This window comes from Rattus norvegicus, chromosome 3, assembly GCF_036323735.1.
Source record: "Rattus norvegicus strain BN/NHsdMcwi chromosome 3, GRCr8, whole genome shotgun sequence".
Taxonomy (NCBI): Eukaryota; Metazoa; Chordata; class Mammalia; order Rodentia; family Muridae; genus Rattus; species Rattus norvegicus.
Window position 1 is genome coordinate 67,807,524 of NC_086021.1, and position 14,992 is coordinate 67,822,515.

General features: G+C 36.7%; 1 protein-coding gene across 5 annotated transcripts in view; it reads right to left on the minus strand.

Annotated features, from left to right (window-relative positions):
• Positions 1–14,992, minus strand: part of Kcnh7 (potassium voltage-gated channel subfamily H member 7) — a 493,051-nt gene that overhangs the window by 69,624 nt on the left and 408,435 nt on the right. For all 5 annotated transcript variants that reach the window (XM_063283033.1, XM_063283031.1, XM_017591438.3 and 2 more), the window contains 1 exon segment: positions 3,609–3,808. In XM_063283033.1, coding sequence (XP_063139103.1) covers positions 3,609–3,808 — 200 coding nt within the window.

Sequence of the window (14,992 nt, forward strand, 5' to 3'; positions counted from 1 at the left end):
GCAAGATGTTTGATAGGGAAGGCTCAGATGCCTAGGCAGCAGACAGATTATGAAGCTTATATTACAGTTCAACACAGGTGCCTTTACAGTGCAGGTTCCTTTGCAATGTTTATAAGTGATAAGCTTATAACTACAGAAAGATTAAGTGACTTGCACAAGAATGGTGGCAGGCTGTGAATAAATGCCTAGGTCTTCTGATTTTTTTCCTGTTTTCCAGCCATTAGTCGGCTGTTGTGGTAGCAGGAATTTTAGGGAAAGCAAAAATCCTCCACTAAATATACATAATTTTCCATGCTAATATCAAAATTATAGACTTTACTTCCTGTTGTGATAACAGACAATTGGACCAATGGGGCTCTTCTTGATTCAAGCCTCGCTCTCAGGTGTGATCTTAGTTACTGGGTTCTCAGACTTACACAGGAAACAATTTTCACTTATTCATATATTATTCTTTGGTAGCATTCACACTAAAATAATGTTGGCTAACCAGAAAGTTTAGACTGGATCAAGAGATGGCTTTGACTTGGGGACGTTTCCTTGAAATACTATCAGCAACATGAGAAAACATCTTATTGCTAACTGGTCCAGTTTTTGTATGCAGAGGGAAAATATTTTCAGAAATCAATCTGCGCACATGCTTGAGACAATTGTGCAGTCCCCAAGGTGAAGGCAGACTCTGAAGAACACATCCCTTCCACTACCTTCTTTTGATTGATCCTTTCCTTCTGTACTCTGGGCTATTTTGACTCAAATGAAAGGGAATCCATAATTGCTCTCTGTTCTTGAATATTCTGGCAATGATGTTTATGAAAAGTAAAAAAAATAAAAGATAAAAGGACTAAGGAATATGGCCCCATTTTTTTAGGTCAATTATTTCCTGTTTTGGTAGTCTGCTAAGCAATCAAATGTTTAGATAACGAACTAATTTTGGGTGAATTAACTGTGTGTTTGGAAACTTTACTTCATTTGAAAATGACTGAACAGTAAAGGAATGACCTGAAATGTCTCATGAGAAATTATATTTAAGTTTATACTTAAATGAAATAATATGGAATGTTGATGTAAATACAACAGTTCGATGTAGTTTTATGTATCACAGTACACAAACTAGGTAACTTTCAACTGTTATTAAATTATAATTTTACCAACAGTAATTTGACAAGACACAAGAATCTTTAACACTGTGGTTTTGGAGGTTAAAAAAAAGAAGACTTTTTTTTTTAACCTCTCAACAGTCTAATATATAGTTGCTTTCCGCTAATCAACTTTGTTTTTACACATCATGCTTAGCAAGCAAACATCTTCTATGTGCTGTCCCAAGTTATCTTGCACTGTTTCTTTTTTCGTTTCTTTTCTTTTTTCTTTTACTCACTTTGCAGTCACAAAATGAAAATGTAGACACCATGTACAAACAAGAAGTTCGTGCAAAGTCAAGTTTTCAAAACCACATGCAAGTCTCAGCGGCACATGGCTTAGAGCTTACACGCTCCAGGATCATGTAATACTGGCATGCAGATGATAGAAGAGAAAGCACCTACGTCATGGAAAGAGGATGATGAAAGAGAATGAATTTTCTTTATGACAATTATCTAATGCAAACCGTATACCCATAACCTCTACCAGCATGGGAATGGGGGCAGAGAGGTAAATTTTTGTGGGGAGTAGAAATCTGTACAGAAACATTATTATTGGAGGTCAAGTTGTTACTAAGATGGAGATTTCTCTGTTCTATACTTGGCCTCGTCCATGTTATCTTCCCCAGCTTCTTGATTTGTATCTCCTCTGCTATATCATGCAAAAAAGGATCATCTCTAACACTGGAAATCACTTAGCAAGCTCTAACCCTAACAGATAACAAGGGTATTCTCCACAGTTTACACGAGAATTAAATTGGACATAAATACCTCCTGTTCTTACCGGTGGGTGTTGTGATTCCAAGTGTTAGGGTGTGAAGCAGACAGGAAAGAGATAAATCCTTCATAAGTACATTGTAAATAGGCAAAGGGGCATATCAACCATATTTATAGGTAATAGAGGCAAACAATGATAGGTAAATAGCTGTCACAAAATATTTTATCACAAAAGATGGTCATAGATCTAGATTTTACGGAGGAGGGAGTTAAAATAGATGACTGCTTTACGACTGTTATTGAAATACTCTGGCAGTATGAAACAATGAAACTGAGTGACACCTTTTTTAATTACAAGTTCTTGACACTGCTTAAGCCAGCCCAGCACTAGAAATTCCCCAGTGGTTTTGAATGCTGGTATCTTCATTAAACAATCACAATAACAGTTTATAAAAGCAGCCAATAAATAGGTTGTTCCTTCTTGCAGGATGAAAATCATCTCATAGGAGATAATTTATTGAGTGGCTGTTTCACCATGAACCTGACAAATGGAAAGATCAGCTCATGGACTTGAACTACGTTTTAGGCTAGAATGTGCTCGCTCGTTTATTTCTTTAAATTAAAATTTTTATGATAATATGATTTTATTTCTCAATCAAATAAATCACATGCAGCTATGATGAAAAATTTCTCTATATAAGCATGCCTTTGAGTTGGCAGTGATTGCTCTGTGACCTTCACCATGATTTCTAAGTTTGATCCATTGTCAAACTTTTTGTTAGAACAACTCTGGTCAAAGGGAAAATGGCAATCTAAACTATACACATACACTCCCACAAAAATGACATTATGTAATGGATAGAATTATTAAATATGAATGATGTGCTATTAGAAGAATTTTCAGAACAGAGGAGTGCCATGAGGATCCACCATAGTTCTGTCTTTTCCTTTAGGTCTACAATATGTGGTGGGGTTGGGCTTTGCCATATAATTTATCTGTCGCACTGGGTCTCCAAAGGCAAAAAGCAGGGAAAAGAATGGGAACCACCCTCTTAATCCTAAAATGACATTTTCAGAACCATCAATCTTAACTATGCTGACTTTTGTGCAGTGTTTCAGGAGGTATTTGTAAAACGTGTTCTTGGTTTTTAAAATATCAACTTGTTTGTTCTCCCTCTTGAGCAGAAAGAGTTTAAACCAAGGATACTGAAATCGAATGTAATTAATTGTAAAGGGAAGCACAAAACTTCCTATCGGAAAAATGCTTTCTGACATATTTAAAGTCTCTGATCTTTCCTACAAGTATTCAAGATGTCCTACTTCAAAAAAGAAATGCCAATCTTGGATCTCTGCTTAGGGCCATCGGAATTGTCACAGCTCATTTTACAAATCAAATTTCACATGGATTCAGATACTTTGTTGTTGATATTTGTTTGTTTGTTTGTTTCTAACCAGGCCATACCATGAAAGCCTGAGTTTTAGCTAAGACAATGTGTCCTTTAATTGGAGGTGGGAAGTCTATGACACATAGTTATATCAGTTTGCATCATGTTATAATGCCTTTGCCACACAGTATAACTAGATATAGCACCATGCAATGCCATGAATTGAGAATGAGACACTATCTCCAGGGGGAGAAAATAAACATCCAAGAGAAGGAAACAGAAGCACAGGGCTCAAAGCTGGTGAGACTGGCCTTTCATTTTGCTACAGCTGTAACGCCTGCGGGAGACTGTTTTGGGAAACAGAAATACATACCATGTTCATGTCAATGCCGTTAGTGTACGTCCATGCGTGCTGGAAATACTCCTCAAGCCGTTGCCTCAGAGGGTTGGGGATTTGGTGGAAGCGAATGAACTCTTTCACTCTCAGCATCTGCATGTGGTACCTGGCAGTTCCCGAGTACAGTCTTTGAATAATTGCAGAAACATTCCCAAAAATGCTCGCATACATTAGAGCTGGATTGGATAAAAAACAAAGTTATGGGGAAACACTGCGCTCGGGCACAGAATGTTTTCTCAGAATATCAAATGTGCTGATTTTAATTATTTATCCAAGTATGTCAGTTTACCCCTGGACCTTGGTTACACTAATCCTTCTTTACATTTTTTAATAGTAAAGAGATGTAAAGTATCCAAAACCATCCTGATCTAAAGTAAAACTAATATTTCTTTGTGGGCTACACATGCAACGAAGAATGCTAACTGGACGTTCAAGACATTTGTGAGAACCCGTCTTCCTATTTGTGATGAGCCGAGACATAGTCAACATTACCATATCCTTCTGAAAAAAATTTCATAAGGCAAAAATATCTGTTAGGGGTCTTAAAACCACTTTTCAAAGTAATATAGACTTACCAAGCTTTGGCAGGTGACTAAACAATGGCACCGTTGGTCAATGACTTTAGTGCAAGAATCACATACATGACCCTGAACTTTTTATTTGGTAACCTAAGAGCATTATCCTGAGATGAGAAATATTCTATGTGTAGGGCAATTCCAATTAAACAAATATATATGTATATATGTATATACATAAGCAAATTATATGTATATATGTATTAGGTTTCCATATAGCTATCTCTCTTCTTGCCTGGTATTATTATAAGATATAGAGAAATGAAATTGAAACGGACCAGGAAGCTTTCCCCTGCTGGCTAGCTTTCAAAATATTTGAAAATGATATACAGAGCTAGGGAGAAAAATTATCAACAACCTTACGCAGCTGTGAACTCATAGAGCTAAAAATAATGATCAGCCTGGAAAAATATGCCCGTGGGTGCAGTAGTAACCGAACGGTAACCAATTTACAGTCAGCTCCACAGGAGGAAACTCAAGCCTAGTACCATAAATATGGCCAAGAACACATCTCTGGGAAGGTCGTACGCTCCAAGCTAAACCTACCACCATTACTTTACTAAATGAGCATAATATCAATTTGCTCTTTGTATTTGTATCTCTTACCCATATATTAGTGAAACCCTTAGACCTTATCAGAGGTGGGTTTTAGTGAAGTGGACAGAAAACACAGATGCTCCCACTGGGTCAAAGTGCCCAGAGTCAGTGTACTAGGTGTACTTAGCCACACATGGGACATCTACAGTATACTTTACTCTCCGTTCAAGGCTCAGGGAGCATCATGGAAGAGGAAGTCAAAATTTTAAGAGAGTCAGAGTCAGGGAAGACCAGAGCAAAACTGTCTTCTAGATGTAACAACGCCATACTCTTACAGGGGCTATAGTGACCTACACAAGAACAAACCAGGCAACATTCCAGCATGAAGGAGCAAAGGGCTCCTAACAGTGGGCAGTTTTGCAGAGAGGGAAAGTCAGTTTTCTTTAATGTCATGTATCCTTGTAGAGCAACCATACTCTGGAGAATAACTCCATACCCATGGGTAGCACAAATAGGACTTGGTGGGTTATAAAAAAAAAAGAGTGGGTAATAACATGAAGTTGGAAGGAGAGGTGAAAAGAGGTGTGGGAGGAGTGATGGGAACACGATTAAACTACACTTCATGCATGAATGAAGTGATCAAATTGATAATATGCTATAATAAAAATTTAAAAGTTAAAATTTTAATTAGACTTGAAATACTATTTATGAAAACAAGGACTCATTTCTACCACAGTCTGGAATCTAATATTGTCAGAGTAAAACTGTATTGCAAATTTTTAATACTTTGGAGGTCTCAAGTAATTGACTAAATTTCATATGGAACATAGAGTTTTCTTAGAGCGTTGATTTGCATGTAATTCTTAATTGATTTAATTACTTTGATCTCATAGTTATTCACACATATATATTCATACATATATCTGACTTAGAAAAAAATGTATATTGCTTCACTTTTTCCAAGAAAGTTATAACACATTTTTGCACATCTATGGGGAGAAAGCGCTATGATATCTATTTACATTCAGCATTTGGAATATCCTCATTAATATTTCTTGGGATAACCTTTTAAAAATGTGTGTGAGGTTTTTGCCTCACACACATATATGTGCAACACGCATATGCTTGGTGTCCACAGAGGCCAACGTGGGGATTAGATGCCCTGGGACTGAAGTTCTAGATGGTTATGAGCCACTGTTTGTATATTCAGTGAGAACTGAACTGAATCTAGACCTTTTGTGAGAGTAGCCAGTTCTCCTGCCTTTGAGCTACATTTTTATTTAAAATAAATCTTTCATAATCTTATTGTTTTCCTTTTGTGTTTGCGGTTCTAATAACTCTAACACGGAAACTGTGCATTTCGCATAGAAAAATTGCGTGATGTATGTGCTGCTTATGAATCTTTGAGAATCCGATTAAGAACTTTGATGTGACAATGCAAATTTCAGCCTCTGGGGCCACACTACACTAAGCAGTGGTGAAACATTAAAAGCAGTAACACACTGTGAACTATGGGATTTAACTATGTTCATCCAACACGTTTTTCTTTTCCTTGGAAGGCGTTTCCTGGACAATCCTTTAAAAATTACTCACTCATTAAAAAAGCAGATGCCACCTGATTTAGCCTCTGCCACTCTAATATTTTTTGACCATTTGTTTTCCTTCCAGGATGATTTCCTTTGTATATCTTATCATGCTTAGTTGTAATGGTCTTTGTGTGCCAGAGATATCCAAAGAAGGGAATGTTTCTGAGAAAGATGTGATCACTTGTTAAAGTATGAGGAAAGGCAGGGATTAATTTCATGACAACTTGACTGGGGCAGAGTATTCAGATAACTTGATTATGAGCCACTCTGTCTGAGTCTGTAAGGGTGTGTCTGAAATTCACACTTGAACTAAGTAATGCAAATTCTCCTCTGTAGGTAATCATTATCCATCCAGTCTACCGAAGGTTTTAGTAGAATAGAAATTAGACTGCCCCATCTGGGCATCCATCCCTTATGCAGCCACCAAACCCAGTCACCATTGCTGATGCCAAGAAGGGCTTGCTGACAGAAGCTTGATATGGGCGTCTCCTAAGAGACTGCACCAGAGCTTTACTGATTCAGATGAGGATGCCTGCAGCATCAGACTGAGCATGGGGACCCCAATGGGGGAGTTAGAGAAAAGACTGAAGGAGCTGAAGGGGCTTGCAACCTCATAGGAAAAACAACAATATCAACCCACCAGACCCCACCAGAGCTCCCAGGGACTAAACCACCAACTAATGACTACAAATGGAGAAAGCCATGACTTCAGCCACATATGTGGCAGAGGATGGCATTGTCTAGCATCAACAGGAGAAAAAGCCCTTGGTCCTGTGAAGGCTTGTTTCCCCAGTATAGGGGAACGCCGGGGCACGGAGGTTGGAATGGGTGGGTGGGAGTGGGAGCATCCTCATAGAAGCAGGGAAGGGGGAGGAGGAGTGGGAGAGGGGGGAAAAGGGATAACATTTGAAATGTAAATACATAAGACATCCAAGAAAAATAAAATTTAAAAAGGAGTATAAATACATAAAATATTCAAGAAAAAGAAAAAAAGAAATTGGAGCCAGCGAGAGTTCACTCTTTCTTACTGTCTGTGTAGAAGATTAATGTTCTCATGAGTTTGGAGTATAGTAACAAAGGATGAAATTATGTCTTAATTCTCCTGCAAAACTCTGTCCTTATCCTAGACACAAGGTCCATACCACTTCTTTTCCCTGAAGCTCATAATATGAGGAAGAGAGGCCAGGAATCAGTTCTTATTGGGGCCTTAATAGATATAGTAGTTTTATTTCCATTTCCCCATGAAATGTATAGAAATGCTACATCAGAACTAGGAACTGCAAACTGTCAAGATGGAAAAGCCTAGATTCTAAGTATGCAATTGGAAACCTGAATCAAAACTTAGAATTCCTCTTTGGTAAATTCTAAACTGCTGAATTTTAAAATCCTAAAGACTTGAGGTTTTGTTTTTTTCTGCCACCCTTTAAGGCAAAATATTCCTAGCTAAAGAGAATACATTATTATATTCTATATAACTCATTTAGTTTTTGCCCATTGATTGACATAGAATATCGTCTATTCTATATACCACTCTATAGACAAATGTATATTGCCAATTTAAACAAACAAAGGCATGAATAAACGAGACTAAATTTATGGATGGGATTTTCTCCAACCCAGCATCTCATTCAATCTTTGAAGCCTTCTACAGTGGAAAGTTTGACTTCATCAAAATTGTTTACATCAGGTTGAAGTATTATAGAAACGAAATAAACATACCCTCCTTCTGCCCATATGCACACATACTAATTGACTAATTGTTAATAAGGTATTAGCTTAAGTATTCTAATAGAACCTTTATAGTTTTTGCTTTCTGAAAACACTTTACTCCATGTGTTTTAAAAACAACGTAATGATGAAAATTTATTGGTACATGACTATCATATAACTAGATGTTTTAATTTAAGGGTACAGTTTATTTAGCTGTGACAAGTGTGCACATTCTGCAAGCACAGCTGAGCTGTTTCTAGCATCCCAGAACACACGATTGCATTACTCCATTGCCTATGTTCATTCAGATATGAAACTGGAACAGTGAGTTTCACCTGCCAGGGACCACCGCACACATTGCGCATGAGTAGGCCTTTGTGCAGCATAAGGCTGAGAATCACTGTGCCTATCAGTGATTTTTAAAAACTTTAAATCATAAGGATGTACCAGAGTTTGTTTACATCATTACTGATGGGGAAAAAAACCCCATTATTTTCCCACACATTGGCTGTTATACATAAACGTGTTATGAACATTTGTGTACAAACACTTGTGTGGGCACGTATTTTCTTTTGTGTCTTAAACACCTGGATGTGGAACTGCTTTGTGATATAGCTTATTTAACTTGGCAGGAAAAATTGTTTTCCAAAGTTGTCTTGTTTTATGTCCTCCCCAGCATACTATGGCGAGACCGTTTGTTCCATACCCTGCTGACATTTGGTATTGCCATTTTAAATTAACCAAGGTAGCATGGGCAGTGTGTGTCATCCATCTTTGATATGCATTTCACCAATGACTAATACAGCTTTTAAATGGACCTTTTTAACATTCAGGGTTTCTTTTTTTTTTTTTTGTGCAGTGTTTGTTAAAATAGTTTGCTCATAAAAAAAAAAACCTCAATTATCTTTTTGGTGAAGATGTAAGAATTCTTAATATATTCTGGACAGAAGCCTTTTTCACATTTATTCATATTTATATCTTCTACATATTTTCTTCCAGTTTTTCACCTTTACTGTTTTTTTTTTGTTTTAAACATTGTCATTTGTTTTTTTTCTTTTTTCTTTTTTTTGAGAAAGCATCTTACAATATTGCCCTGGTTGACCTGAAAATTGCTGTGTAGGACAGGCTGACTTTCAACTCACACCTGTCTCTGCCTCCTAAGTGCTTGGCTTAAAGGAGTGAGGCATTGCACCCAGCTCAACAATGTCACTTAAAAATAAAGTAATTTTGATGAAATACAATTGATCAGTTTTTATTCTAAAGATTTTTTTTGTTTAGGCTATCATGTTATCCATAATGCAATTTACTTTGTGTTGTCAACCATAAATCAATTCTAAATGTTTTTTGTTGTGGTGGTGGTGGTGCTGGTGTTGATGGTAGTAATGGGGATTAAATCCAGTGTCTTTCCCACCAGTAAGGCACTCTACCATTGACTTGCAGCTCAAGCCCCCCAGAGTCCAGCTTTCCACCCAAAGTGTGAAGAAAAGAATGTAGTCCACATCATCATAATACTCCTTAGTCTAGTTTGCTTCTGTTCATCACGTCCTCTGCGATGGCAGAAGTGTTGAGACAATGTTGGCACTGGTCTGGGTCTTTGTGAACAAATGAACAAGACCACCATTTATCCCAACTGCATTACTAAGAGCATTGATTTATTCTTCTTGAGGATCATGCAGGATGAGGGCACATAGTGGGGACAATGAGGCTCCAGGCCATGAGTGGTCAAGTTGTGCAGCCAATCCAGGAGTAGCAGGAGAGTTAACTTAACCTGGGCAACCGTAATCATTGTTCGGCTTTTCAATGTCTTGGAATCGAACATCCCTTTTGTAATGTTGAATACTCATAACTTGATTTGGCTTAGTGGCAGGAGTAATAATTGGTGTAGCCCTTGAAAAAGAGCCATAATTTATGTCTACTCAGTGACTCTAGGTATGTGTCCAAATAGTTTCATACTTTTTATCTCTATCATTTTTCTATTTGTATGCCTTTAAGTTATTTGTCTTTTGCTAACATTTTAAGATGGATATTTTGAACTTCCAGGTTGTGGTTTTTAATTTTTATAATCATAACCAGCTTTAGCCTACGGTCTGGGCACACTTTACTGAATTTTTATTGACGTAGATTCTAGTTTTCTGTGTAATTATTTCTTTCTCACACACTGAATGCTGTCTCAAGTGATCCAGGGGTTTCACAGCAGTGAACTTCTCAGTCACCCTCACTCCTTTGGGTCTTCATTGTCACAAACTTTTTTACATATTTTACCAAACCTATTAATCACAGACATTATCTTCACTATGGGCAATTATTTTGAAGATGTATAAAGACAAGGGAGAATGATTTCAATTCATTCATATACAGACTAGTTTGGATCTCTTTCATTCCTAGGTGTTCTATAATTTCACAGCATGTAGTTCTCCTTTCATTGGAAAAATTTATAGTTTCTTATAGTCTGCTCATGACAAATCATGTCATTTCCTTTCTGTCCTTATTTGAAATGCAGTTTAATAATAAGTTCCCATGGTGACAGATACTCTTTTTTTTTTCCTCCAGCAATTTAGAGATCCTTTCCTATTGTCTTGTTGATCCCATTGCATACAATAGATCTGTCAATTTTATTCTTTTCTTAATGTTGTATATAATGTCTTCGTTTTCCTTTTTCTACCTTTGAAAATTTCACTTTATGGCTAGTTTTTGGCAGATTGATAATATGTCTTGTTCTCACTTTGTCTGATATTCATTGAATTTTTTTCGAACCCGTCTTCCGGTTTTCCTCAGTCGTGAAGGAAAAATGAAGCCATGGCATTTCTGAACACTTCTCCACCCACCTCCTTCGCATTTGGGGCTCCACCTTGCTGCTTCGGCTTGCTCTTCTACTTGAGGATTCCTACCTTGCTTTTGTCAAGTGCTTGGCCTCACCTGCCAGCCAAGTGCTTTTCTGTGAGGTTCACATGCCTTTATCTGTTCTCCGCCTTGTTAATGGTCATCATAACCATAATTATTTTTTGAATTGATATTGCACGGTGCTGGACTTTTTCTTTCTTTAAAAACATTAGACTGCCCTTTCTTTTTGCTTGTTTTGTTGTGTGAGTCTCCTCTCCCTCTCTCCCTCTCTTCCTCCCTCCCTCCTTCCCTGTCCCCCATGTGTTTTATTACTATATTAATGTGTGTGCATGTGTATGCACATGGACACTTGTCATACAGGCACGTGTGGAGCCTGTAGGGTGGCATCAGACAAAAAGATACTTTTCTCAGTCACTTATTTATCCAGCCTACTTTTTTGAGCCAAGGTCTGTCGCTGAACTGTGGGCAGCCTTGGCAGCAAGCACTTATGATCCCCTGTCTCCATTCTCAGTGACTGGTTAGAGACACTTGTCACCATGTCCAGACTTTTTATGTGGTTGTTGGACATTAAAGAGAAAATCAGGTCTTCAGGCTTGTGCAGCCATTACTGTACCCACTGAGCAATCTTCATATTCCAGATTTCTACACTATTTTCCCCTTAAAAATCAAATTTAAGTGTGTTTATGGATGCATAGAGAAACAATTTATATATATTTACAGGGCATCATTTAACATTTTGATAATGCATGTGTTGAAATGTTTTCTATTTCCTCGAACATTTATCATTTCCGTGTGGTAAAAACATCATAATCCTTTAAAGAGTTACTATGTAAAGTCCTATTAGGTGCAGTAACACACCAGAATTTCTTATTCCTATTCTACCATAACTTATTAGCCGTGTATCAGTCTATTCCTAGCCTTCTCCTACACTTTTCCTTTTCTTGTTGTTACCACCAATATGTGTGTACCACATTTTTTTTAATCTATCCATGAGTAGCTCAGAAGTTATTTCCATTTCTTAACTATTATCAACCATGCTCAAGTAAAGACAGAGGATATAGAGATATCTTTTGACTGATTTTATTTTATTTCCCTTGTATATAAACTCAGTTAATGAAGTTGCTATATCATCATGCTTTATTTTTCCATAATAGCTATATAATGTGTGTTTCTACCGTCAGTAGACAAGGGTTTTTTCTTGTTAGCATTTATTTTTGATATTTTCGAATATAGATATTCTTACTAGGATGGAATGAGTTCTAGTTTCAATGGTTCTGTGGGGATTAGCGATGCTGAACACTTCCCTGTATTTTGGATGTTTGTATGTCCGCTTTTGATAAATGTCCATTTGAGCCGATTCCTTTAAAATTGTGTTGACTTCTGTTTATGAGAACTCAGAGTTCCTTCTGTATTCTGGAGAGCAAATCCTTGTCAGCTGTGTAGTTTGTAGAACTTTCCTCCTGCTTTGTAGACCACCTCTTTACTCGATTGTTTTGCTGCTCAGAGGCTTTTTAATTTGTTTTAAACCCGGGTGTCTAATTTGTCTTCGTTTCCTGAGCTTTGTTTATGGCTTAATCCTTTTTCCAAGTTAAATACTGTTCTCGTATTCTTTCGGATAGATGGCTGGAAGAGGACACTGATTTTGTGCTGGGTAAGTGCTCTACTGCTGAGCTGTGTCTCTAGCCCAAAGATCAAGTTTGAGGCTTGCTTCTGAAGCTTTGTTAGGACCATGCTCATTCCAGTTCTAAGGATATAATTTACTAATGTTTCTATGGCACATCTCGATCTACTCTGCCGGTTTGAATTTTAATGTCTCGTTTACCTGTGTGAGCTCTGAAAATAGCCCACCTTGTGCTTTCGTGGCCCTTTACTGGGCCTGAGAGGTTTTGCTCCATGTGTTTGTGTCTTAGAAGAGACCAGGATGTTCAAGAGCTGCCTCTTTTTTCCCTTTCTCTTCAATTTCCATATTGTAGATTTCAACGTCTTAGCCTCCATGACTTCTGGTCTTCCTTCCTGAGCTCAGTGTGACTGCCGTCGTTTCTTAGGGGTTTCTCCCCTCAATGTTCATCCTGCACAGGGTCTCCAGATAGGAAGCACAGAGGCATCCTGGTTTCGTTCGTTTCTCTCTCACAGATCATAATTCTCTGCTTGCTTCTCAGTTTCTGAAAACAAGGACTTTATCCATTCTGCTTAGGTTTCTTTTTGTTTGAAAGAAGTTTCAGACTCCAATTCCTCCATCATGTCTAGGCGTAGAACTTCAGTGACCGATATACTGAACACAAGAATTTCTTCCAAGTTCATTGTCAAGAAGGCTTGAGATGGAGGACACTCACTTATAATTTACTAGGTTTTTAAAACCTCAAATGCAAGCATGGTATTTCCGAGCATTTAACAACTTAAAGTTATCTATAACTTAAAAATGTAGATATAAATGCACGGACACACCCATATTCATATTTGTTCAATGTTCCTTCATTTTCTAATTATGCACACTATTAAAATAAATTCTCCTATCTCTGTTTTACGTGCATAATCAGCAATTCAGTGGAAAAAAAAGCAGCTTTAAAACTATCTATAGATGTTCCAGTTATTTTTATTTACTGAGAATTTTTAACAGGCTCTTATCACATGATATTTTGCATTAAATTTTTGGTTTTGAATTTTAATTTTATGTTGAAGCTAGACCCCTCTCTAGTTATAAGTCTTTCTTAGTATGTAAGTATTGTAAACAATAAAAAGCAATTAACCTTTGCATATCAGTAACAAATATGTCATTATACCTGATGGATAAGCCAATTTTGTGTTGTTATTTTTGTGCTTCAAGTCTTAATTTTACCCTAATTAATGACATCATGGATAATTAGAGAACTCACAAACAACACCTCAGAGCCTTTTCTGTGTGATACCTAGCTTTGCCCATCCCATTTTGATTTAGGCTTATAAAAATGAGTCTTCTATTCAAATTCATGATGTAAATGGGAAGTGAGTTGACTATTTCTCTGTCCTATTTGAATATAATTTTCTCTTAAAAGATTAAATTTATCTGTAGAAATCTCATAGTCTTTTTTACAGGATCTGTCAAGATAGCCTAGGGTTTTATTGTTTAAAAGAATGAAAAGCTAGAAAGTATGCAAGAAAAGAGCAGGAGAAGACAGGAGGGAAATTATAGAGCAGGTAAAGGGGGACAAAGAAAAATAAAAAGATGGGGGTTGAGCAAGAGAAACTCACAACTTCTTTGACATTGGACATGTGTGTAGGTTAAGTAATACCTGACATTTGTTTCTAATAAAATGATTCACGAAATAACTATCACAGTGCTGAGGATTTCTAGTGAACAGGAAAAAAGATCATATGTTTTGTAAGTACTTTGAATTCATTTTTTTTAAATATACATACTCCTTTCTTTAAAAAAATATATATTCACATTTATTTTACAGACACTTTTAATCAAGAACAGATACCTTTTCATAGTCTTGTTTGATAATAGTGGAAGTAATATCTTTAACTTCTGTGAAATATATTTGGATGGATTTTTGGGTGCTTTTGTTGAGTTTGTGTGTATGTGTATATACATATATACACATACATGTGTATATATGTATATATATATATGTGTGTGTATATATATGTATATATGTATATATATATATATGAAGGCCAGAAGTTGATATTTGATATTTACCTCAATCAATCACTTTTCATCACATATATTCCACATATAAACTATATATCTCTATATTCTAATATATATTATTCCAATATATATTTCTTATTCATTTTTATGTTTTAATTTTGAGCATGTATGCAACTGTGCATGTGTATATTTGTGTGTGTGTGTGCAATTTAATGACTTACAGCTTAGAATGGTGTCAGAAGAAAAAGCAATTTAAAATCATTAAGAGGAAAATTGAAGGTGTAATGGTAATAGTCTTACACGTATGAGAGGGATATGTGCATGTGTGCATGTAAAGACCAAAGAGGGGTGATTTGTAGGTGTCAGTGTTCCCCTTCCATCATGTGGATCTGGAAATTTAACTTGGTTTGTCAGGTTTCATCTGCTGCGCCTTCTCACTGGCCCTTCCCCTATGTTTTTTGTGTCTTACACTGAATC